Source organism: Ammospiza caudacuta, chromosome 21, assembly GCF_027887145.1.
Source record: "Ammospiza caudacuta isolate bAmmCau1 chromosome 21, bAmmCau1.pri, whole genome shotgun sequence".
NCBI lineage: Eukaryota > Metazoa > Chordata > Aves > Passeriformes > Passerellidae > Ammospiza > Ammospiza caudacuta.
In genome coordinates this window covers 10,236,680-10,261,979 of record NC_080613.1, presented here as the reverse complement: position 1 = coordinate 10,261,979, position 25,300 = coordinate 10,236,680, and the positions used below count along the sequence as shown (strand labels likewise).

General features: G+C 55.5%; 3 protein-coding genes across 4 annotated transcripts; all 3 read left to right on the top strand.

Moving 5' to 3' along the window:
• The first annotated feature begins 10,695 nt into the window (after positions 1 to 10,695).
• Positions 10,696 to 14,476, top strand: POLE3 (DNA polymerase epsilon 3, accessory subunit). Of its 2 annotated transcripts, XM_058818319.1 has the most exons (5): positions 10,696 to 10,733; positions 10,930 to 11,005; positions 11,587 to 11,672; positions 12,340 to 12,458; positions 12,935 to 14,476. In XM_058818319.1, exons 2-5 carry the CDS (start codon positions 10,940 to 10,942, stop codon positions 13,174 to 13,176), a joined length of 513 nt encoding a protein of 170 aa, XP_058674302.1. In that variant the 5' UTR covers positions 10,696 to 10,733; positions 10,930 to 10,939; the 3' UTR covers positions 13,177 to 14,476. The 2 variants fall into 2 exon arrangements, with proteins under 2 accessions (XP_058674302.1, XP_058674304.1); XM_058818321.1 differs by lacking the exon at positions 10,696 to 10,733 and having other exon boundaries at positions 10,744 to 11,005; positions 12,928 to 14,476.
• Positions 14,477 to 15,946: 1,470 nt separating this feature from the next.
• Positions 15,947 to 23,307, top strand: ALAD (aminolevulinate dehydratase). Its single transcript, XM_058818513.1, has 12 exons — positions 15,947 to 16,169; positions 18,883 to 19,024; positions 19,188 to 19,238; positions 19,929 to 20,025; positions 20,358 to 20,493; positions 20,885 to 20,968; positions 21,125 to 21,213; positions 21,507 to 21,562; positions 22,200 to 22,287; positions 22,814 to 22,900; positions 23,025 to 23,154; positions 23,234 to 23,307. The coding sequence occupies exons 2-12, from the start codon at positions 18,912 to 18,914 to the stop codon at positions 23,305 to 23,307; spliced, it is 1,005 nt and encodes a 334-aa protein (XP_058674496.1). The 5' UTR covers positions 15,947 to 16,169; positions 18,883 to 18,911.
• A 77-nt stretch (positions 23,308 to 23,384) lies between these two features.
• On the top strand, positions 23,385 to 24,781 carry HDHD3 (haloacid dehalogenase like hydrolase domain containing 3). Its single transcript, XM_058818410.1, has one exon. The coding sequence runs from the start codon at positions 23,922 to 23,924 to the stop codon at positions 24,636 to 24,638; it is 717 nt and encodes a 238-aa protein (XP_058674393.1). The 5' UTR covers positions 23,385 to 23,921; the 3' UTR covers positions 24,639 to 24,781.
• The last annotated feature ends 519 nt before the right edge of the window (positions 24,782 to 25,300 follow it).

The window sequence follows — 25,300 nt, the reverse complement described above, 5'->3', positions numbered from 1 at the left end:
CAGAAATCACTCCTAACACACAAACCCAGTGGATTCAAATCCCCTCTGTCCTGCAGCACAGAGAGCCCTGAGATCAAACACGATCCCACGGGGAGCTGGGCATCTCCAGCCCCCCACAACAGGAACAGGGGAGACACAGACCCTCATCTCCTCCAGGCTCCAGATCTGGCTGCCATGAGCAGCCGCCACAGAGCCACCACCCATCTGTGACCGTGCTCACAGGGGTCTGAGGATGAGGGAAGAGATGAGGATCTGACTCCATGCTTCAGAAGGCTTGATTTATTATTTTATTATATACATTACATTAAAACTATACTAAAAGAATAGAAGAAAGGATTTCATCAGAAGGCTGGCTAAGAATAGAAAAAGAAAGAATAATAACAAAGGTTTGTGTCTCAGACTCTCTGTCCAAGCCAGTTGACTGTGTTTCTGATTAATGGCCATTAATTAGAAACAGCCCCATGAGACCAATCCCAGATGCACCTGTTGCATTCCACAGCAGCAGATAACCATTGTTTCCATTTTGTTCCTGAGGCCTCTCAGCTTCTCAGAAGGAAAACTCCTAAGGAAAGGATTTTTCATAAGAGATGTCTGCACACCCATCCAACCCCCTCCTCCCCAGGGAATGAGCAGTGCTCAAAGGCAGAGGAACCCCCAGCACTCACGGGGCTGCTCCATGGCTCCCTCGCAGGTCAGATCCTCTCCAGCTGAGGAGATTCAGCTCCCAGAGCCTCTGCTCGTGGTACCACTGCAAGGGGAGGGGGAAATCCCAATCCAAACCAGTATAAAAATGTCCCAAGGGAGCAGAGATCCAGCTGGGGAGGTACAAATTAAACTGTGAGCTGGGGGAGATGGTGGTCCTGCAACAGCTCTGTTCTCTCCTGGCTCCCAACAGCAAAAATCAACTCCTCCTGACTTCCCCCCTCACATTCCAGCCTGGAACTGACCTTAACCTGCAGTTCTCTTGGAGTCTCCAGCAAACTGCTCATTCAGCTGGTTGGCCTGGGAGTTAATGACTTTCTTTTAAAATTTAACACCGTTCTCCATCACAGATTCCAGCCTGCCAGCACCAGGGTCTGCCTTTGGCTGGATATTCAAATCCAAACACGTGCTTAGACAGTTATTCCAGGCAAAAGGGCACACAGAAAACCCACAGGCTTGGGGCTGACTTTGGAACTAGAGAAACTAAATCAGGCTGGGAAAAATTATCTGGCTGCCCAGATGGTAAGAGGATTGCAGGAAGGAGGGTTTGGGCTATTTCAGGGCAATCCTGAGGGCAGATTTCTGGGATTAGCAGAGCCTGGCATATAGGGCAGGCACAGAAACCATTCCAGCAGTGGGAACAGTGCAGCCCCTCTTCCCCGGGGCCCAGTTGAGGTGCTGCTGTCCCTGGCACCACCTCTGCACAGGCACAGCTCAGCTTCTCCCTGGAAAACTCCAGTTAGGAGCCCAGCAAACAGGCAGACTGGCACATTGCAAATCCTTTTCCAATCTGAGGCACAAAAAAGGTTTCTCCTCCTTCCAGGGTATTTTAGGTACACCACCCCTTCTCTGCCCACATCCCAGAGTGTGAGCATCCTGTTGGAGCCCAGATCTGAGCCAGAGCAGCAGCAACATCCCCAGCGTGGTCTCTGCTGCTGCCTTTGCTGTCCTGCAGCTCCCTTGTCTCCTCCTTTCCAGGCTGATGCACTCAGGACTCCACACTCCTGGAAAATGGAGCTGGGAGAGGACAGAGCCCTGGGTGTCAAACCAGCACTGCCCCAGCCTCATGGGCTGCTCCTGCTCACAAAACCATCCATCCCCTTCCACAGGGTCCCCACAGCCAGCACAGGATCCCAGCACAGCCCTCAGCTCAGCTGCTGCAAAATATCAGAGTCCTGGCAACATCCAGAGTCTGACACAAACTGTGTCCCTGTCTCTCCACAGGACTTCATGTGTTTGGCCTTTTGCACCCATCATTTAGGGTAACAAATTTATGCTTTGGCTGATCTCTTTTCTAAACCTCCCTCTGTGCCCCTTCCCTATGAAATGCAGACTCTGAACATGCAAAGGGAGCAGCCACAGCCCTGCCTGGGCTCTGAGGGGTGGCTGCAAGAGCTCAGGATGGGAGCACAGAGCATTTCTAGGGCAGGCAGAGGCTCAGTGACAAACCCCACGTGAGCAGGAGCTGGCACAGCCCCTGGTGCCTCGCCAGGGATGCAGAGCACAGAACAGTCTCCATGCACAACCACTTGTGCTGTGCCCATCCTCCAACAGGGCCAGGCTTGCTGGAAACAGTTCATCTTGTCCCTTTGCCATTGCCAAACTGGCTGAAACCAAGGCAGCTGTGAGCACAGCATGGTTTGTGTAAGAGCTGCTCCATAAACCAGCTCCTGTCCCGGAGGAGAGCAGCAGGGAAAAGATGGGAGAGCAAGAAACTCTTGTTTTATTTCAGTTCAGATTTTCACCCATCTGAACACTGTAAACCTGCAGAAACTGCCTGGCTCCTTCCCCTGCTGCCCTGGGGTTGGTTAGGGAGATATCCAGGTTGAATTCAGGAGAGGGATCCCTTTGAGCACAGGGATGCTCCCTGATCCCTCCAGACACATCCTGTACAGAGCATCTCCTCTAGGCTGGAGGAGCCTCCACAGTGAGGAGCAGCAATCACAGAGAGCAGCAGCCACCAGAGCACCACAGGCGGCCTGTGTGGGGTGGATTCCCCATCCCTGGCCAGGCTGGGCAGGGCTGGGAGCCCCTGGGACAGTGGGAGGTGTCCCTGCCATGGCAGGGGTGGCACTGGATGGGCTTTAGGGTCCCTTCCACCCCAAACCAGGCTGGGGTTCCATGATTCGCTCCCCATTAAAGGCACACAGCTCAGTCTGATTGCAGGCTGAGAGGCTGCTCTCACTAATGGGGCATCGTAAACTATTCTTTTGTTCTTTTTTTTCATCCTTTTTCCCCTTTTTCATCCTTTTTCATCCTTTTCCCCTTTTGCCATGCCTAGCCTGCAGGATAATAGTGGGTTGGGCCCACACCTGACAATTTTCCCAGCTCAAGGCTTTGTCCTTGCTTTTGCATTTCCCTGGGGCAGTGGGAATTCCTCAGGCCAGGTGTTTAACACACACCTGTCTTGCACCTTAACCTGATTAAAAACCCAGTGAATTACAGCAGCACATCAGCTCACAGCACCATTCTCCTGCACTCTGGACCCTCAGTGACACACAAGAGCAGCACCATGAGACATTCCAGGTCTCTTAGAGGATGTCTGATCTGAGCATCCAGTCCTGCTGCCGCATTTTGACAAATGCTGAGTATTAATCCATTGTTGATTTATTTTAATGCAATAAAAACAATGTAATAACCAAGCTGGGTCTTTAGTGACCCTTCTCATAAAAGAGATCAGTTTCAATATAGCAAAAGGTCTCTTGGGAATTATGCTTTTGGCCTTAGAATGGTCAAATGGATCAAAGTAATGAAGTTAAAACAGCTTAGGAAGTTATTGCCTGTCACCTGAGCTGAACTGCAGTCTGGAGCTGCAGGAAATCACTGAGCTCTCCTCTCAGGTACCTCTGCTCCCCAGCTCTGACACTGCTCTGCCTCCCAGTGAGCCAGGTTAGCTCACTGATTTCACAGAAAATCAAATATTTCTGGCATTTGGCACCCAAACAGATTTGGCATGTGATGGGGAGAGACAGATCAAATGCCAGAACTCTTAGACTGGTTTGGGATGGGAGAGACCTTAAAGCCCATCCAGTGCCACCCCTGCCATGGCAGGGACACCTCCCACTGTCCCAGGTGCTCCCAGCCCTGCCCAGCCTGGCCTTGGGCACTGCCAGGGATCCAGGGGCAGCCACAGCTGCTCTGGGCACCCTGTGCCAGGGCCTGCCCACCCTCACAGGGAACAATTCCTCCCCAATATCTAACTAAGTGTATCCTCCTTCAGTTTAAAGCCATTGTCCTTTGTCCTGGGGCACAACAGAAGGGGAAAGTTGCCCTTTCTCTTGACAGAGATCTCCTTTGTCATCTGGATCATCATTATCTTCCCCATTGCCAGGCTGGACAGAGTAAACCAAGGGTCTCTGACATTTTTATGTTCAGTTAAGCTGGTGTTAGAGTGAACCTGCTGCTCCAAGGGCAGCTGCCTCATTTCTCCCCCAGAACTCTGATCCTGACTCCCCCCTTCAGCCCAGGCATGGGAACAGGCACACAGAGTCTCTCCAGCTACAAGGGATCATAGCCCCACTCCCTTGCAGGACTAGAATGAACTCCTGTCACTAATCACATCCTCCAGATGTCCTAGGAGCTCTGGCAGCCTTGGTGCCACGACCACTTCCCCAGGGAGCCTGTGCCAGTGACCACCACCCTCTCAGTGAGGAGTCTTTACAAGAATATTTAAGGAGAAAGGATATTCAAGAATATTAAAGAAAATAAAAGCAGGGTCAGACAAAGCTCCTGTTTCATGTCAGAAGGTGATGTCTAGGGGAGAACACAACAGAGCAGGCACAAGACATTTTCCAAAATAGCTGCCCAGCCCTAAACCACTTTCAATTCAAGGACTTTCCACTCCTGTAGGGTCAACTTTAATGTGCATTTGGCAGACATAGGAGGAGCTGGATCCCATTTTGTAGTGGCACACTACACCATTAGCCCACCTTACTGGGGCACCTTTAAGCCACTCTGTGAATTAATTGTTATGCTGGATCAATTAGCTGAGCACAACCTGATTATTGCCCATATTGTTTGAGTGTGATCCCACTACCCAGAATCAGGAAGGCATTCCCTTCCCTGCTCTCAGGTTGCTGTTGATAATTGCTGCCCCAGATGTGCAGGATGTCTCTGCTTCAGCCCACGCAGCTGAGGAACGAGTCTGGACTCTTCACTTTTCGGTCTTGAGGTTGTTTATTAATTCTTATCTATAAAATTTTCTTTCTGCCCAGCCGAGATCTGCTCAGCAGGGCAGCCACAGGCACTCTGTGCTGTCCTTTTATACTACAAACTACCTATAACATATTTACACTTAATTCGCAATACCCATCACCTGTGTTAGACAGTGAGCTTCTACTCTAAACCAATCCCAAAGTGCCAACAGCACTGCAGAAAATGGAGAAGGAGGAGGAGGAGGAGGAGGAGGAGGAGGAGGAGGAGGAGAAGAAGCAGAAGAAGAAGAAGAAGAAGAAGAAGAAGAAGAAGAAGAAGAAGAAGAAGAAGAAGAAGAAGAAGAAAGGTTGGATATGCCCAAGTTCCTCCATCTTGTCCCCATAACCCCCATACCAAAAATCCTAAAATCTACATTTTCACACTGTGATCATTTTGTTATTACACCATTCAAACCTGTGTGACTTTCAGGTCCTCATACAAAGCTGGTAACTTGCTCCAGGGGTCATAATCAATTCCCCAGGTGCTCTGGGCTGTGTGCCAGGGTCTCTGAGCCCCCTGATGGGGGTCCTCAGCAACTCTGGACACCCAGAGGGATGCACTGAGCTCTGACACCCTGGGAGCTGGGAGCACTCACTGTCCCTGTGTTACTGCAGAGCACCAGGATGGTCTGTGCAGGTGAGAGCACAGATGTCTGACCCTGCTGCAGAGCCCTGGCTGGAGCAGGGCACAAACAGAGCAAGATTCATGGTGCCACAAACCCGAGTGAGCACCACCAGAGGTGACACAGAGGTCACCCTACAGCTTCCCTTCCCAAAGCACTTTCCAAAGGGAGTAACAAAGTTACAGTTAATGCAATAGCCCATCCACGCAGCTGAAAATAGCTCCTGACCTGGAACACAGGATTTGTCCAAGTCTCTGGCTTAGGTCACATAGGAAGGTCCACTCCATCAGCAGAATTTCAGGCTGGCACTTTTTTGACAGCTGAAACTGCTGAATTAGTTTATGGCTAAAAAAAGAATGCCAGGAAGATATTTTGAAATGTGCTGCACTCGGAGGCCTTCATCAGAGGTGAGCTAAACTTAGAGGGGCTGAGGTAGGAAGAGGAGAGTGTGAGTGACACCTCTGAGGGACAGCTCCATCCTCTGGGGACCGCGCTCCTGCCTGCAGTGCCTGGCCTGTCCTGAGGGGAAGGAAAAATGGGATCATTCCAGGCACCAGCTCTGTTAGAGCCCTGATGCACTTAAATATTTAGAGCAAAATCTTATTTCCTTTTAAAAAGGATACTGCCAAGTGTTTCACATTCATTCTTCTTCCATAGCCAAAAGGAAAATGAATTTTAAAAACGGAGCAGTCGTAGACAGTCTCCCAAGGAAATTTAAATTGGGAAGTGCAAACCATCCAACAGCAGTTTGGGATGAGTCCTTGTGTCTCTGAGTTATCCAACATCAGTCTGGGATGTGTCCCTGTGTCTCTTCCTTCATCCAACAGCAGTTTGGGATGAGTCCCTGTGTCTCTTCCTTCATCCAACACCAGTTTGGGATGTGTCCCTGTGTCCCTGGGTTATCCAACACCAGTTTAGGATGTGTTCCTGTGTCCCTGGGTTATCCAACAGCAATTTGGGATGTGTCCCTGCATCACCCAACACCAGTCTGGGATGTGTCCCTGTGTCCCTGCCGTGTGTCCCCTGTGTCCCCTGCTGTTTGCTGTGCCTCCTAAGGGCTGTCCTGTCCCCCTGAGTCACCCGAGCCCCGGCTCCGTTCAGCACTAACGAGGGCAGAGGTGTGAAGTGACTCAGGGCACAGGAAGGCACTGAACGCTTCTCAGGCCCTCACAGTGAATCCTGCAGCCCCAAAACATTCTGAGCAGAGCAGGGAGAGCCCAGAGGGAAGGGTTTGCTCTTCAGAACTTTTCTGTGCACCGTGTCCTGGCACACCTCATCCCTGATTCTACAAGAGGAAGAGTTATCTGTTACTGCATCAGCAGCCTCTTATTTACAGGGCTTGGATGGCTCCCATCCAAATAGGGCTTCAGGAGTGCTGGAAACAATTCAGGTGTTCCACCATGACTGTTCTACATCAGAATACTCTGTATTTTTGTAGTAATATTTTTTTCCTTTGGCCATGATGATACTGAAGTGTCATTTTCACAGAGGTCAAGTGAGATTCAAGCCCCTCTGTGCTATTCTGAGGAGTACAAACACTGCTGGGTCAGCTCTTTGCCTGCAGCTAAACCATAAATGTCACATTTTGGTGCAATTTTGTGAAAAACAAGCAGGCTAAAGGAGTGCCCACCGTCACTGCAGGCTTAAAACTCACAGCGTTCATCTACTGACATCAGTGCAGAGCCATTGAACAGAATCACAGAACGTGGAAGAAACCTTGAAGATCCTCTCATTCCACCCCTGCCATGGCAGGGACACCTCCCACTGTCCCAGGTGCTCCCAGCCCTGCCCAGCCTGGCCTTGGGCACTGCCAGGGATCCAGGGGCAGCCACAGCTGCTCTGGGCACCCTGTGCCAGGGCCTGCCCACCCTGCCAGCGTGTTTTCTTAATATCTAACTCAAAGCATTTAAATCTAAATCTGTTATAGCCTTTCCCTGAGGTACAGAAGGACAATATTGATTGTCCCATGGTTTTGCTTTCCCTCTCAGGCTGGGCTGAGCTGCTGCTCCTCTGTATTTATACCTGTGCTACGTGCAACAACATTTTTGTTCCAGTGTAAAATGTGACTCACAGCAGTAAATTTGAGCATTGCATGCTCAACATCTTCTGTGTTTTACCCATGGCAGTGAAACAAGACTAGACAGCTGATTTAATATAAAGGCTCTGGACCTACAGGATATAAGGCCAGGATGGATGGCTGCCCCTGGATCCCTGGAAATGTCCCTGGAAGTGTCCCAGGCCAGGCTGGACAGGGCTGGGAGCAGCCTAGGACAGTGGGAGGTGTCCCTGCCATGGAATGGGCTTCAATGTCCCTTCCTGGGACTCAGTGTACCAACCTACAGACATTGTCATTAAAAACAAATACAGACTCACACCAGGGGCCAGGAGGAGAGCCTGCTGTGTCCAGAGGACTCACAGAGCTGGATGAATGGGGCAGCTTTGGGCTGAATCCCTGGATTTGAGCAGCCCCCATTCCTGGCTCTGCTCCATCCCGCCCCTTCCCCAGGCATTCCCACACCACCACCTCGCTTGGTTCTCAGTTCATGGACAAAAACACCTCATGCTCTAAAAAAGCTTCTTTTTCTAAGAAACCAAAATGAGCAGCAGTGGCTCCCAAGGGCTCCAACAGCTCTGAGCCACCCCCCTGTGGGGCATTCACATTCTCTGATAAAATCCCTTCACCCAGGATTTTTCTCCTGGAAAGCTGAGGAGCCTCAGAGAAAAGGGAAACAATTCTTATCTCATTTGCTTCTCCTGTGCTGTGCTCATGTGCAATGTGTTTGGAGATTGTTTACCCACAGGTGATTGTTCCATTGCATTCTGCTGGGAGTTGTTTTCACTCTTTGGCCAATCAGGGCCAAGCTGTGTCAGGACTCTGAAAAGAGTCAGGAGTTTTCATTATTATCTTCTTAGCATTCAGTAAGAATCCTTTCTGTATTCTTTAGTATAGTATTCTTTAATAGAATATAGTACATTCTTCAATAGAATATAGTATTATATATATTCTATATAGTATATATTATATATAGTTAATATATAATTATATCAATATATTATATTAAAATATATTAAATATATTCTTTAATATAATATAGTATTATAAAGTAATAAATTAGCCTTCTGAGAACATGGAGTCAGATGCATCATTCCTGCCTTCATTGGGGCATTCCCAACAAATACAAAACCCCTGTCCAGGATCTGAGTCTGCCATGGGCACTGTCACAGCAGCTCAACCTGCCATGGTCACTGTCACAATAGGACACAAAATGAACACACATGCTGAGATGTCCAAGGCAAGAAAGGCACATTTATTTCTGGACCTCGATATTTATGGAATTCCAAAAGTGACCATGGATTGGAGGATGAGATTGCCACCTCTCCGACCACACTGGTCAAACCAACAGTCCAATTCTCTCCTCCTCCAGAAAGGACTGCAAAACAATCATTATTTACATGAAAAGTCAGTGAGAAACTCTATTTTGAAAATGTAAACATCAGAAGGCTTAGAAGAACTTCAGAACAGGGTGACAGCCACTGTCACAGCAGCTCAGTCTGCCGCCTGTGAATGTCCCTCCCCAGTGCCAGCACTGCCACACCAAACAGGTGGGGAACAACAGAGCACATGGAAAGGAGCTAAAACCAAAATTTACACACCGTTTGTACAGCAGGGATGGAGTTTATTAATCCAGTGGAACTGGAACGGTTGTGCTCAGTGTGTGCTTCCCCCAGCACAGCGTTATGTCCACCACAGTTACCTTCACCTGGGCTCACAAGCTTCTGTCAACTCTCCCTGCAACAGAAACGCTGCCCTTGATAACAGGGAATTCCCATTTCCCATGGAAAAGAGCTCTGCTGTCAATCACTGCTCACAATTTCAAGTATCACCCCAACACAGCATTAATCTGCTTTCTTGCACTCTGAGCTTATTTAATTACCTGGTCAGGTTATCAACAGGGATAAAGTCTCATGGAATTACAGGGTTTAGGCCAGGCATGGGGTCAGTGGGGCAGGGATGGAGGAGCTCACAGCCCTGTGCCCTCACACAGCAACAAGGGAAGAGGCCAGACACCAGTGTGGGGTAAAACAGCTGTTATTTCCCATTGGAAATGATGCAACTTTCCTAACTAATTGTTTTAATTAATTGCAACCAGTGCCCACTTTCAGCTAGCACTATTTAAGTTTCTTCACAGGCTCTTACAATTTCTTTGATCACTAAATAACCAAAACCTCAAGTTTGCTAAAAGTAACGCTGCCAAGCTTCAATACACAAAGCCAAAGGGAGTTGGAGATTGGACATCTGGGATCTTAAATTTATGACCCTTCAAGGGTGTTGAAGCAAGCAGAAAATGCAGAGGAGATTAAGGCCTGGAAAGCTGGAGATTCCCTGACTGAGAAAAAGATTATAAAAGTAATAAAGTATGGGGACCAGATTAGCGTGAAGTGTGAGAAATTAACAACCAAGAGCAGAGAAAACGGTAACTAACGAAGAGAATTATGTAACCTAGAGCCAATGAACACTAATTTGTTTGCTAAAATGTATAAATAAATTGAAAAGTTTTGTATTAGTGTTGGTGCAGAGGCTGGAGCTTTGTCAGCCACACACAAGGATACAGTAATGCCTCAGTCACTAACAGTGTCACACAGCCTCGGAGTGAGCCTTACTGATCCCAGGGACTTTGGGGCACCTTGGGAACAATCCCAGAGGCACCAGCTCTGCCCAGGGCTGCCCCAGCTCGGCCCCACGCTGTGCCTGTGCCTGGCCCTGCTCCGAGCCCTGACAGCCCCTCAGTGACAGCGGTGTGACCACCAGAGCCTGTCCCTGCACCTGCACCTGAACCTGTCCTGTCCCTGCACCTGAACCTGTCCTGTCCCTGCACCTGAACCTGCCCCTGCACCTGTCCTGTACCTACACCTGAATCTGTCCTTGTTCCTTCACCTGAACTTGTCCCGCACCTGTCCCTGTCCCCTCACCATCACCTGGCCTTACACCTACACTTGTACCTACACCTATAGCTATGCCTGTCCCTATCCCTGCCCTTATCTTGTTCCTATTCCTGCTTCTCCTCCTTGTCCTTCTCCCTCTCCTTCTTTTCCCTTTCCTTTCCCTTTCCCTTCCCGCTGCCCGCCCCTCAGGCGCCGTCGCCATTTCCCGCCGTGTGGGCAGGGCCGCGGTGCGCGCCGGGAGCGGGCGGGGCGGCGGCGGAGCGCGGGCTGGGTACGGCCGGGCCGAGAGCGCCGAGTCCCGAGGGGATCCCCCTGTCCTGAGGGGAAAGTGCCTGTCCCACCGCGATCCCCCTGTCCTGAGGGGAAAGTGCCTGTCCCACCGCGATCCCCCTGTCCTGAGGGGATCCCGCCTGTCCCACCGCGATCCCGCCCATCCCCGCGCCCCTGACGCCGCGTTTGCCTTGCAGGAGGCCCAGGATGGCGGAGAGACCGGAGGACCTGAACCTGCCCAACGCCGTCATCACCCGCATCATCAAGGAGGCGGTGGGTGCCGGGCCCCGCGGCCCAGCGGAGCCCCGGGAGATCCCGGCCCTGGAGGCCCCGGCCCCGGCCCCTGCTGTGTCCCCGCCCGCGGGGCTCTGCCCTGGGCTGTCCCCCTGGGGTACCGGGGCTGCGGCCCCCTCACTGCAGCTGTACCGGTGCAGCTCCCGCAGTGGCACTGTGAGAACCAGGCCCCCTAAAACTTCAGCACACAAGTCCGTGTCTATATAAAAATCCAGAATAACTCCCATTGGTTAGTTTACTTGGTTTGGTCTGGAGCTGTGAGGTGTTGCTGGGTGGGTCTGGGCCTGGCAGGCATGTCAGGAGCTGGGCAGTCACAGGATGAGTTACCTGCAGACAGTGGCCAGACCCCAAATGCCAGAGTCACTCACTTCTGCTCAGCTTTGTTCCTTTGAGGGACACATTCCCACTGCCCTGGGCTTCCACTGGGAGCAGAGCTCCTGTGACAGCACCCAGAGCAGTTCCCAGTTCTTCTGAGCCCTCTGAGTGCCTTAACACACTGGCACTTCAGTTTTGGAGTTTGTTTTTAGCAGCTGCTGATAAAAGTTGTATTTGTTTTTCAGCTTCCTGATGGAGTCAATATTTCCAAAGAAGCCCGGAGCGCGATCTCCCGAGCAGCGAGCGTGTTTGTGCTCTATGCAACATCATGGTAAGGACTTGGTGCAGCAATCACTGGGGCACTTGATTGATAATTCATCTCTGCTGGCCTGAGGACTCTTTCCCAGTGTTGTTTTTCTGTATTTTCTGTTTATATAAATAAACCAGTCTGCCAGGCTGCAGCAGGTGGGTTGGACTGCTCAGAGCAGCCCGTGGGAAGGTAGCTGGGCTCTGAACACAGCCATGTCCCAAAAAGAGGGGTCCCAAACTGCCATTAGCCTTAGAACGTGGCTGCACAGCCTTCGTGGCAAAGGCAGGGGCACTTGACTCATTGTCAGGCTCTTCATCATGAAGCTGTGTTAGGGAAAGAGCTGCCACAGAGGGCACAGTCACATTTTGGGGTGGTTTGGCATAATCTCTGCAGGCAGTCACTTCTCTCGTGTCAGGTGCTTCTAGGGCTGTGTGGAACTGTCACAGTCAAGGTTCAGGCTTTCTCCTTCTCCTGCTCATAGAAAAGGTCTGTGCAAGCAGAAACTAACACTGTGAGAAAGCACAGACAGCCAGTGTAAACAAAAATGTCTCAAACCTTCTTTAGTAAATGATAAAAAAACCCTAAATGTTTTGTGGATGGCTTTTTTAAGTTGCTTATGACTTGATTATTAAAGTCAAGATGGAATTGCTAACAGTTCCCTATTACCTCTCTTTTTGGTTCTCCCTAGTGCAAATAACTTTGCCATGAAGGGGAAGAGGAAAACCCTGAATGCTGGGGACGTGCTCTCTGCCATGGAGGAGATGGAGTTCCAGAGATTCGTGGCCCCTCTGAAGGAATCCCTGGAAGGTACCGTGCTCCATGAGTGCCCAGGGACTCTGAGGCACTGAGTCCTGTTTCCTCCAACGCTGGACAAGCAACACTTATTGCCTGTCTTGTTTCTCTTCTCTTTGCCCAGCATCCTCCACTGCAGTTTGCCTGGGGAGTAACTAATGTGCACCTTAACGGGACTGGGATAACATTATTGCACAACTGATGAGGATTGAGAAAGTCTCATCTGCTCTCACTCCCCTATTATGTTATCTAAGGAAAGCCGTAGGTGCTGCCTGTAAATGTGACCTCCTGCATCCTTTTCAGCATTTTTCTGCTGAAATTTAACCTGATTTCCTATGGAGCTGCTCAGCACAGCTCAGCTCGTAGGGTGAGTTGTGCTCTGAGTTCCCTGCTCCCCTCCAAAGCCAGGAGAGCAAGTGGACGTTGGATCTCAGCCACTGACCTGTCTGTGCTGTGCCAAGCCCTCACTGTTCCCTCTCCTCAGTTTACAGGCGGGAGCAGAAAGGAAAGAAAGAGGCCAGGAAAGATAAAGACAAGAAGGCAGACTCGGAGGAGCAAGATAAGAGCCGAGAGGAGGACAATGATGATGACGATGAAAGGATGGAGGAGGAAGAACCAAACGATGAGGAAGAGGTGGACAACTGAGCTGGCTCGTGGGCAGGGGCTGGGGTGTGCTCAGAGGGATGTAAAGGCTGTAAATCGACCTTGCTGCGTCCCCTGGAGTGTCCTTTAGAGCTTTGTACTGCCCTCTGTGGCCTGTCCCTTTTGGCTGGAATTTGTACATAAAGGACTGTGCTGAAGCTTTTCCCTGGCACGGTGGCTCCTCCCTGTGCCTGCTGGGCTTTGGCTCTCCCCAGGCTATGGGCATAGCACTTCCTGGGCTTTTGATGCTGGGCTGGCTCTGAAAGAGAGGAAAAAAGCACTGGTGGGTGCTCAGTGCAGAAACTGGCCAGGAGAACATGAGAGTCTTGAAGATGAGGGGCTGAATCCATTCACAAATCACTTCTGGGGCGTAGAATGTAGGTGATGATGTCCAGAGGCTTGGGAGCTGCACATTGAAGCTTTTGATCCAGTTGAGTTGTTTGTTTCCCTTTGTTTCCTTGCATCCTGGCTGTGCCTCCTCTGCCTGCTGTGCTGTGACAGTGACACTGTGTCCTCCAGCCTCAGGGTGGCTGCACAGGGACCACGAGTTCACTCACTGACTCACCCAGACTAACCCAAATCTGAAAAACACGGGGTAAACTGTACAGTGACAGTGCATTGAGAGACAAAGAGGAGATGATTCAAAATCTGGAGCACAAGGAGGGCTCAGATGAGGAGCAGGGCTGAAAACAGGTGGCTTTGTGCCATGCTGGGGGTGTGACAGCTCAGTGCCACACTGGGGTCTGGTGGTCTCACCTGCAGCAAGCTGAGATGTGCTAGAGCAGAGTGGGGAATTGTGGTTGTCTTTTCCCCTTTTCCCAGTTGGGATGGGCTAATTCCATCCCAGGGGTGCCTGGGCAGGGCGTGTGTGCCCACCCAGGGGCCCTTGTGGCTTCACAAAAGGCCCCTGCAGGAAGGAAGGGTTGAGAGAAGCTCTTGGTGACCCTTGTGCTGGTTTAGGTTTGTGTTTTTCCATTTGAACTCTTAGTTCTGATGCCTTTTCTCCCTCAGGAAGTTTTAGATAAATTTAAAACCCCCAGGTTTTGATGATGTGCAGTTTTGAAATAGCACTTGTGAGGAATCCTGGATCCTTTCCACCAAAAAATGGTGGCAGCTGCCCACAAGAACCACCCTGCCCTCCTGCTTTTCTGGCTCGCTGGATTTTCACACGCACACAAGCCCAGCTTCTGAAAAGAACTGAACCAACACAGATTTTCTGCTGTCGAGTTTCTGCTGGCATCCAGTCGGGCTGTGCAGAGTCTCAGCTGATGATGTGTTCCCCACATTTCTGATAAACACCCACCTTCCAGCTCTTTTCCTCTCTTTTTTTTTTTTTTCTCTTCAGCACATATCTGGGGTGCATATTCTGGAAGGGAATGAGATCTAAATAAAACCAGCTTTTTTTTACAGAAATGGGTGTCTCATATTTTGGTCAGTTATAAAATGAGCAGGTTGTGGTTGCATAAGTGGGATGGGAGCAGGAAATGCTCAGGTTTCTGGAGCAGCCGACATGGAGGAGGATGAGGGGATGATGAAGGCTGCTGCAGCCTGGCCTGTGTGAGAGGAGGAGGGACTGTGGAAAGGAGGAGGGGATTTCCAGGTCACTGATGTTTGCTGGGGGAAGGAGCTGTCAGCTCCAGGGAGAGGCTCCAGGCTGGGGGGATCATCCAGGATCTGGATCCAGGGTTTCTGCACCGGAGTGAGCCAGGGAATGGTGCTTTGGTGGGGGAGCTGCAGAATTCCTGCACTAAACCTGATCCTGGCATCTCCCCTGCTCTGAGAGACCAAGGCAGGGCTCTGGGCTTCCCCCAGCACCCCAAACCCTGCTCCAGGTGCCTCTGCAGCACCCCAAACCCTGCTCCACACCACCACAGCCTCTCAGCCATGCTCCTTAAACCAAACACTGCAGCACTCCAAACCCTCACAGCAGCCCAATGCCCTGTCCCAGCCACTCCAGAATCCTAAAACCTGGCTCCAGGTCCTCCCACAGCACCCTAGAACTGGACTGCATAGCCCTCCAGCACCCCAAAACCCTGCTCCATGTCCCCCTCAGCACTCAAAACCTAGCTCTGGGTCCTGCAGCACCCCAGAACTTTGCTCCAGCCTCCATGAACCCCCAAAACCTGCCTTCTTCCCCTCCCATCATTCCAAAAGCCCTGTTCCGTGTCCTCCAGAACCCCAAAACCTGGCTGTGAGTCCCCCTGCAGCACGCCCAAACCTGGCTCCAGGTGCCCCTACAGCACCCCGGGACTGGATTGCTTGGCCCCAGCACACAGAGCTGCCCCCGCAGCACCGCGAGGCCGTGCCCCGTGCCCCCCCACCCCGGGCCCATCCCTGCCCTGGACCCCAAATCCCGGCCCCAGACCCCCAAATCCCGGCTGCAGACCCCAAATCCCGGCCCCAGACCCCCAAATCCCGGCCCCAGACCCCAAATCCCGGCCCCAGACCCCCAAATCCCGGCCGCAGACCCCCAAATCCCAGCCCCAGACCCCAAATCCCGGCCCCAGACCCCAAATCCCGGCTCCGCCGCCGCCCCCGTCCCCCCGCGCCGCCTTTCCCGCGCTCCGCCGCGAGACTTCCCGCCAGCCTCTCGGCAGGGGCGGGGCCATGCTGATTGTGGGCGTGGTTATGCAAATCACGGACACTGTCGCACGGCCGCAGCGGACGCGCTGATCGGTGAGTGCCGGGACCGGGACCGGGAACCGGACCGGGAGCGGGGCTGGGAGTGGGCACCGGAGATGGGGCCGGGGCGTCCGCGCCTCCTCCGCTCCCCGAGCTCGGCCCCTTGCAGGGCTGCCGGAAAATGACTGCAGGGATGGGGCCCGGCCGTGCTTGGGTGCAGGCAGGAAGGGCAGCCCGGGGTAACGCAGTAAGGACAGCCCAGGTTTTGCTCAGTTTTGCTCGGTTTTTGCTCCTTTTTTGCTCCGTAACCGTGGCAACGGCGGGGGACGCACCGAGCAGCGTGTGATGCTGCGAGCTGGCGTCGGTCCGGAGATCCCTCTTGTCCTGGGGTGTAATTCCAGACCCCGGAGAATCCCCGTTCCCGTCCTGGAGCGAGAAACCTGCCCTAACAGCTTCACCTTCGTAGGTAGCTCTTAATTAACCCTGTAACAGCTTGGCCTTCATTAGTGGCTATTAATTAACCCACGGCTCCGTTTTGTGCCTGGGGAGCTCCACTTTCCTAGAACACTCCAGTCCGTCCCCAGCCCAGCTGGGATTTTGGGATCCTGCATGTCCCTGGGATTTAGCTAAATAACTGTGCTCACGTCTGAGGCCATGTGTGTGTGTGTGTCCTGAAATGCTGGGACACCTCTTGCTGCCAGGATGAGGGGAGACGAGGGAACGAACCCTGCCAGCTCCTGGGAGCCGGAGCAGCGCCGGCTCTGTCTCCAGCCCGTCCGAGGGCCGGCGTGTGCCGGGTTCTCCCGTTGGGAAGGCGCTTCCCGTCCCTGGAGAGCAGCGAGGAACCGGGGCAGTGCCGCGGGCACGGGCTGGGCACGGGCTGGGCACCGCTGCGGGTTCGGCTGCTGCGGCTTTGGACCGGCCGCAGTGGAAGGAGCAAAGGTGAAGCCGCTCTGCTGCCGACCTGTCCCTGAACTCCTCCGGTGTGCGCGGAGCAAAGAGCTTTAGAAAGTCCGGTTTGGGCCCTGGATGTTGGGGAAAGGTTAATTTGCTCTGCCGGGATCTCGGGAGGGGCAGCCCCAGCCCAGGGTGGCGCAATGTCCCCGTGGCCGTGCCCTCCTTCCCCGCTGTGCCCCCTGGTGCCCCTGGGTGGGCAGCAGCTCGTCCTGGACGTGGGGCTGGGAAGGAGGACCCGGCCCGGCAGCCCGGGACCCACCCGTGCCGCTCTTATCTCGGCCCTGCAATCCCGGCCGGCGCCGTCTCCTCCTCCTCCCGAGCGCGGTTTCGGGAGCTGTGGCCTCTATCTGTCCCATGCAGTCAGATGCCGCTGGCCCCACCCGGACCCCTCCCCTCCCTCGGGTGGGATTAACTGTTTAAAGCATTTTTTGGATTCTCGAGGTGGGTTTTGTTCACTGAGCCCTTTGTTTGCCATTGCCGGGAGCCCTGCCTGGAGCCAGGCGCCTGCTGGAGCTGCCAGCTCCGGTTCACCCGAGGGCTGTCCCCTTCCCTGGAGCAAGCAGCGTTCCAAGGGCTAAAAATGGCTTGCCAAGGGATGCCATGACGCTGCCAGGTTCCTGTCAGCTGCTCTGTATCACCCATGAGCACCACCTGATGTTTTTATTGGGGTTTTCATACGTGTAAGCCTCTAACCAAGAGGGGCCTTTCCTCATCCCCAAGCAGAAGCGATTCCCTGGGGTATGAGAGGCTCGATTCCAGCCCTGGACTGAACACAATTCCCCTTTGTTCCAAGTGTCCTGTGCACTGGGCTGCTCTGACAGAGTTTGGCTCCACATTAGAACATCTTAAGGGTCTTGAGTGTGTAAAATAGGTGAAACACTTCATATTAATGGTTTTCCAGAAGAACTGAGCCATCTCCCAGCTCTGTTACTGGCTGGTGTCGTGAGTGCTGGTGTAAAACTTTGTGTCCTGGATTCTGTGCTGGGAGCTGGAGCTGTGCCTCCAGGGCCACTCTGATCCCAGTCTGTTCTCCAGGGACAGTTTGGACACAGGCTGGGGGTCAGAGAGGTTTAATGACCCCTCCTGGGATGGACCAAGGCTGCTCCATCTCCCTAGGGAGGCCCTGCCCTGCCCAGGACCCTCACAGGAACCCACCTGCTCTTTCAGAATCCCATCTCAGCTCCCTCAGGCTCAGCTCCCAAAACCCCACACTGTCCAGCAGGCACTTGGCTTTGTCTCCCAGGGCACCCCAGCTCCTCTGCACAGGCCATTCAGGGGATGTGGCCCTGTGTGAGCAGCCAGCAGTCCCTGGAGCTGCTCTGCACAAACAATCCCTTGCTGGGGTCGTGCAGCTGCTGCTCTGCACTGCAGCCAAACACCTCGTCCCAGGAGAGCTCCCTTCCCACGGCCCTTCCATCACATCCACCAGCAGCATGGTGGGGGGAATTGAGCCCTCATGGAAATGTAATTCTTAATGGGCTGATCACAGAATTATTACTAGATCTGCTGGAGAGTAAAACATTGCTACAAAAGCAGCTTCAGCCATGAGATAACTAATGATTGATTTATGTGTGAGTTTTGTTATCTCTGAAATCAGTTTTGCCTAACTCCATGGTTTTCTTTATCCAGCAGTAAGTGGCCATTGGAGTTGTTTAACTGTGAGAGTTGTGTGAGAGCTTTAGAGCCCTGGATGGTCCCATGCCTCCAGTGCCCCTGCTCTTCTGGAACTGCCCCTTCACACTGCAGCCATAAATACGTGGTGCTGCACAGAATCATGGAATGGTTTGGGTTGGAAGGGACCTTAAAGATGACCCAGAGCAGCTCTGTGTCCTTTCCATACAAAACCACAATTTCTCAGCACTAAGGAAAAGTGAAATGAATGAAGAATGATCCTCTTGGGGCTCAAGGAAAGGAACCTGCAGAGGGTGAACGTGGTTCTGCTAGGGGGGTTGTCAGTGGCTGGAAATGGGGTTTCATACACAGAACTGGGAGGTTTGTGGGGAGGAGTCAGTGACACCCCTGTTAATGGGAAGGGCTGTGACTGCTGATGGGGGTCCTGCAGCACCCAGAGTGCCCGGGGTAGGTGGAGCTGCCTGGGCTGCAGCTCATGGCCTGGCATGGGACAGGGCCAGTCCTGCAGGGCTGCCTGGATCCCAGCCCCTCCTCACGTGTGCCAAGAGCAGCAGCTCACCACGGCCTGTTTGTTTTGGTGTTTCAGAGTCTCCCTCCCTGACAGCAGAGCCCACCATGCAGGCAGACTCTGTTCTCCACAGTGGTTACTTCCACCCCGTGCTGCGCTCCTGGCAGTGCACAGCCACCACCTTCGATGCCTCCAACCTCATCTACCCCATCTTTGTCACGTGAGTGTGCCCCAGCTCTGGGGGCAGGGATGGACCTGGCTCAGGGGGTCTGGCTGGGCCCATCCCTGCACCCCCTGAGCTCCTAAACAGGTGCAGAGCTCCTGTGGACAAGTCTGGGGGAGAGGCTTCCTTCTCACATCTCTGTCCCATCCACCTCCCACAGTGACAGCCCTGATGCCGTGGAGCAAATTCCCAGCCTTCCTGGACAAGCCAGGTATGAATCCAGCCCCCCAGTCACTGCTGTGCTGTGTCTGGGGAGGGTACATTTATGCCCTGAGCATGAGCCAGGGGGAGGCTCCCAACCCTCTGGTTCCTGCTTTGGAGATCCCCACATCAGGCAAGGTGGGAATGTTCATCCACTGAGGGAGTGGAGGGAATCATGCAGGGAATGCTGGCAAAGTGTCAGTGCTGGGAGGGACAGCACGAGGGGCTGCCTGTGTCCCAGAGCACTCCCAGGCTGTGTGGGCTGGGCACACAGGGGGGCTGGAAGGGTTTCCAGCAGCAGCCAGAAAACCTCTGCAAGGATGTGGGGTCTGGTCCTGCACTGGATCCCACTGGACTGGCAGCTCCCTCTGCATCTGCTGAACATAGCAGGGCTGTGGGCAGGGGAGCTGGGATGGGAAAGGGGCCTGGAGCTGCACCAGGGCCACCAAGATAAGGGATCCAAGGGCAGGGTATGCCCATCCCTCCAGAGCAGTGTCCCTGCCGGGCTGATAGCATTCCTGGAGCCCCAGATAAGGGCTCAGATTGTTCCTCCCAGTGTTCAGGCAACACCTCCCCTCTAGCTGCAGGCACTGCCTGGAGATGCTGGATTGCTCCCAGGGCAGCAGCATCCCAGTGCCAGGGCAGCTGTCCCCACGGGGCAGCTCTGGGTGCCTGGCAGCTGCTGTCCTCTGCCCTGCAGGTATGGAGTGAACAAGCTGGAGGGGATGCTGCGGCCCCTGGTCGAAGACGGCCTCAAGTGTGTGCTCATCTTTGGGGTGCCCAGCAAGGTGCACAAGGTCAGTGCATGGTGTGGGGGTGCTGGGAGAGCCACAGGGCTGTCAGAGCAATGGGGGCTGGGTGGGAGTGGTCTCCTGATCAAACAGGAGCAGTTCAGGGTCTCTGGCTGTGATATGATAGGATATTATCACACCCAGAAAGTCCCCAGAGCTCTGCAGGTGACCCCAAAACCTGCCCTAGCTGCCCATCACCCTTTTCCCTCAGTGGAGTCCCACCATCCAGCCTTACAGGGTCCCACAGTTCAGGAAATGCTTCCTGGGCAGAGCTTCTGCCATGGAGGAGCCAGTGGGAAGTGTCAGCTGTGCATGCTGAGGTGTTTGTGTCCTCACAGGATGAGAGAGGCTCTGCTGCTGATGCTGAGGGCACTCCTGCCATCCAGGCCATCAGGAAGATCCACTCCACCTTCCCAGAGCTGCTGATTGCCTGTGATGTCTGCCTGTGCCCTTACACTTCACATGGGCACTGTGGTGAGCAGGGGCCTGTGGGAGCCTCTGGGATTTGCCATTTTCTGCTGAGGGTCTGGCCAGCTCCTGCTCCAAGACTTGGCTTCCCTGTACTGCTGTAGTTGAGTCTGGGTTACCTCTCCTGGGTTTTGACCACAGCATGGGAGGCATGGGTGGTTCAGACCCTCCCTTAGGCCCGTGAGCACCCCTCCATGTGCCCCATCTCTGCCTTCCCTTCCCTGGAGCACCCACATGCTGTGTCCAGTTCCCAGCAGGTTCCTGGTCCTTATCCACCTCTCTGAACACACCAGGTTCCCCACTGCTGCTCTGAGCATCTCCTCAGCTTGTCCCCAGAGCCCCACTCCCCTGGGGACCGAGCTGTCCCTGCACTGTGTAACCCAGGTTTGTCTCCCAGGCATCCTGCGTGAGGATGGCACCATCCAGAACGAGCTCAGCTGCCAGCGCCTGGCCGAGGTGGCACTGGCTTATGCCAAAGCAGGTGGGGAGCCCTGGCGGTGACACCCCAGACTGGCTCTCAGAGCTGGCCCTCTCTGCTTTGGGCAGACCCAAAAGCAGCCTGGGCCTGGCTCCAACTGGGAGTGCTCCCCTGCAGGGGTGTGAGCCTCCAACAGCCCTGTGCTGTCTGTCCCTGCAGGCTGCCACATCGTGGCCCCCTCGGACATGATGGACGGGCGCATTGCAGCCATAAAGCAGGCACTGATCTCCAACGACCTGGGCAACAAGGTGAGCCAGGGTTCTGTGTGTGCCACAGGCACAAACCACCCCCACGGAGGCTGCAGCACAGCGGGACAGGGCAAGGGGCAGGAGGGACAAACCCCCCTTGGTGCCACGGGCACTGCCCTGCCCTGGCACACACAGAACAGGAATGTCCTTGGCTGGGGGGGAGTGCCCAGGCATGGTGAGGTGCCAGACGTGCGGCAGCGGGAGGGTGAAGCTGCGGGAGGGAATCTCTCCTGTCCCAGCACTGGGATGTGGCCCTGAGCTCCCTGCCCTCACAGCCCCTCTCTGCCCTGCAGGTCTCGGTGATGAGCTACAGTGCCAAGTTTGCTTCGTGCTTCTACGGCCCCTTCAGGTGGGTCTGTGTGTCCAGCTGGGGCCAGGTTGGCTGGGAGTGCATTCCCAGGCAGTTATTTGGGAAAGGTGCTTGCCAAGAGCCTGGGCTGTACTTGGGGCACACTGGTCACTTTGCAGCACCCTACTCCTACTTCTCCATGCAAAAGGACTTGCCCAGAAGAGGCTGGCTGGCAGCAAGGTCACTGAAGGGCGATCTTCCATCCCAACCCTTCACCTGCTTGGGTGCTGGTGGCAAGGCAGGCAGAGGGAGCTGCCTGCAGCTTCCCGGAGCAGTCAGGAGTCAGCAGTCAGTGCTGCCCCACAGGGTGACTTCAGGGACAAGCCTCAGCTGAGTCAGCTGTTAGACCTTGTCCCAAGAACAGCCTGACCCTGGCTGGGTATTTCCAAGGAATCTACCTTGGAAAAGAGCCTGACATAATTTTACCCAGATTCTGTGCATGAGGGGGGCAGTAGGTGTTGAAACAGCTCCCAGGGCCAGCCTGGGCCTGTAGGACCTCCCAGAGCAATCCCTGGGTGCTGAGCTGTGTTGGGAGTGCCCCTTGCTCTGGCTCAGTGGCTCAGAGCTTGTCCCGGCCTGTCCTAGTGGTTCTGGAGCTGTGGGAGCCAGGGGTTCCTCACCCTCTGCCCCTCTGCAGGGACGCGGCGCTGTCCAAACCGGCCTTTGGGGACCGGCGCTGTTACCAGCTGCCCCCGGGCGCCCGCGGGCTGGCCCTGCGCGCTGTGGTGAGTGTGGGGTGAGACACCCTCAGTGGAGTGAGTGTGGGGTTATGGCTGTGGGGTGGGACACCCTCAGTGGAGTGAGTGTGGGGTTATGGCTGTGGGGTGGGACACCCTCAGTGGGGTGAGTGTAGGCGGTGGGGTTATGCCTGTGGGGTGGGACACTCACATAGGGCCTGGGTGATCGCACCTGCAGGGCTTGGGGCGAGCAAGAGGTTGGGAGGCAAATGGTGAATGGTGTTCCGCTTCCATGAGCCAAAGAAACACGAGGACCACCAGCCTGGGAGAGCTGGTCCCACTGTGTGCCCAAGGGCTGAGTTGCTGTCCCCATGCCCTCCTTGGCTGGGGGTGTCAGGTGCAGGCACGCAAAGCCACCAGCTCTCCCCAGGCACCACGTGTGTGGTGAGGGGAGCTCCAGCCACCTTGGCCATGAGGGGCTCACAGCCTCCTGTGATCCCTCCTGGGAAAACCACCACGGCTCCAAACTCCTGGGCAAAACCAAGCTGTTCTTGTCCCCGCGCTGCCGTGGCAGGACCGGGACGTGCGGGAGGGCGCGGACACGCTGATGGTGAAGCCGGGGATGCCCTACCTGGACCTCGTGAGGGACGTCAAGGCTCGGGTGAGGCCTGCGGGGCAGGGAGGGCTCTGGCTGGGGCTGTGGGTTCTGTGCGGGGAGGGCGCTGGAGCACCGGGGTGTGCGGAGGGCAGTTCGGGCCGTCCCCGGCACTGACCCGCTCCCGCAGCACCCCACGCACCCGCTGGCCGTGTACCACGTCTCGGGGGAGTTCGCCATGCTGTGGCACGGGGCGCAGGCCGGCGCCTTCAGCCTGGAGGCGGCGGTGCAGGAGGCGATCACGGCCTTCAGGCGCGCAGGTGAGGCTGCAACACCCGTGGCTCCCTCTCTATCCCCCGTGTGCCCCCGGGCTGGCTCCAGCGTCTCGTCTCTCCGCAGGGGCCGACATCATCATCACCTACTTCACACCGCAGCTTCTGCGCTGGCTGCGGGAGGCGGCGGGCCGGCACTGAGCGCGGCCATTGCGGCCGGGGCGGGTTCTCCGGGAGGGAGGGGTTCTCCGGGATGGGAGGGAATTCCGGTAGGGGCGGGTTCTCCGCTAGGGGCCGGTTCACCGTTAGGGGCGGCCCTTCCGGGCAGCGGCGCAGGTGGGTCCCGGCACTGCGCGCCCCCCCAGCCCGCAGCCCCCGTGCACCGGGAGCTCGGCCCGGTGAGCGCCGGCACCGCCCCGCACCTCCGGGACCCGCGGGGACACCGTGAGCCCGCACCTGCGTCCTAGCGGTGCTCCCGCCCCCGACACCCCGGCTGTGCCCCGCACACCCTCCCCAGACAGCCCGGCCGTGCCCCTGACCCCCAGCCCCTGTCCAGCTCCGCTGCCCCAGTTCGCCCCGTCTGCGGCACCCACGTGGTGAGTGTCGCTGTCCCGGCCTGGGAGAATTTGCCCCTGGCACTCGGAGCAGGGTTTGCCCTCCCTGCCGTGTCTCCGTGCTGACCCCAGAGTGCCCCTGAGCCCCGCCGGAGGGACACCGACGCTCGTCCTGGGGCGGACAGAAGGCCGGTGTGCCCGCAGCCCTCGGATGCGAGTGGCACCGCGGGCTCGGCGGTGTCGCCGGGCGCTGCCGAGGCCATGCTCAGGCTGCGCCTGCTGACCTGGGACGTGAAGGACACGCTGCTGCGGCTGCGGCAGCCCGTGGGCCAGAGCTACGCGGCCGAGGCCCGGGCCCAGGGGCTGCAGGTGCAGCCCGAGGCTCTGGGACGCTCCTTCCGCGAGGTGTACGGAGCCCAGAGCCGGCGCTTCCCCAACTACGGCCACGGCCAGGGGCTCAGCTCCCGGCAGTGGTGGCTGGACGTTGTCAAACAGAGCTTCAAGCTCTCGGGCGTGCAGGACGAGGCAGCCCTGACGAAGCTGGCAGAGAAGCTCTACCGCGACTACTGCAGCTCCAACAACTGGGAGCTGCTGCCGGGAGCGGCCGAGACCCTGAGCCGGTGCCGCCAGCTCGGCTTCCGCATGGGAGTGGTGTCCAACTTCGACGGGCGGCTGGAAGCCATCCTCTCGAACTGCAACCTGCGGCACCACTTCGAGTTCGTGCTCACCTCCGAGGCCGCGGGCTTCGCCAAGCCGGACGGGAGGATCTTCGAGCAGGCGCTGCGGCTCGGCGGGGCGCGGCCCGAGCAGGCGGCTCACATCGGCGATGACTACAGCCGGGATTACCGGGCGGCCCGGGCCGCGGGCATGCACAGCTTCCTGCTGCGGGCGGCCGGGCACGCCGAGGGGCCCGAGGTGCCCCCCGAGCACGTCCTGCCCACGCTCAGCCACCTCCTGGCTCGCATCGAGAAGGAGTAGCTGCGGTTCCGAGGGGTCCAGTGCTGCTGCTAGTGCTGAACTGTCCTGACAGGAGATTTCTTTCTGCCAGGTGGGCAGGGAAGAGCAGCAAGTCTGAGCTGCCTATGGAGCAGGAGGAGTGTCCATGCAATAAAACATTTCTGATGCCCAGCAGCAGAGCAAATGTGTTTCATGGCTCTAACACCACCACAGAAGGTCAGCTGTGGTGTCTTCCCCTAACAGGGCTGCGACTGGGTCACTGCAGAGGTTCATTCTGGCAGATACTGAGGTTTATCCCTTCTCACTCACCCCGGGGACAGGCCTAAACATCCCCCAGTGCAAGTGGTGGCCCTGTCCCAGGGAAGCTTTGCCCACACAGAACACCCAGGGCACCCCTGCCCAGGCTCTGCACCCTCAGTGTACCCCAGCTTTGCCATCTCACCAACATCCCCCCCTTCCCAACAGCAGTAGGCAGCCAGGAGGTGCCTGCAGGTCTCCTGCTGTGGGCAAAACAGCCTGGAGCGGGGCAATTTCACTTATTGAATTGCTAATTAACAAACTTTACTGGTTCAGGTAATGAAATAAAGATGACCCTTTAAAGATGATTTTAAACCCCTTTCTCCGGCTCAGCTCCAGGCCTACACCTCTCCTTCCTCCCTGCCTGCTGCCATCAGCTCCCCATG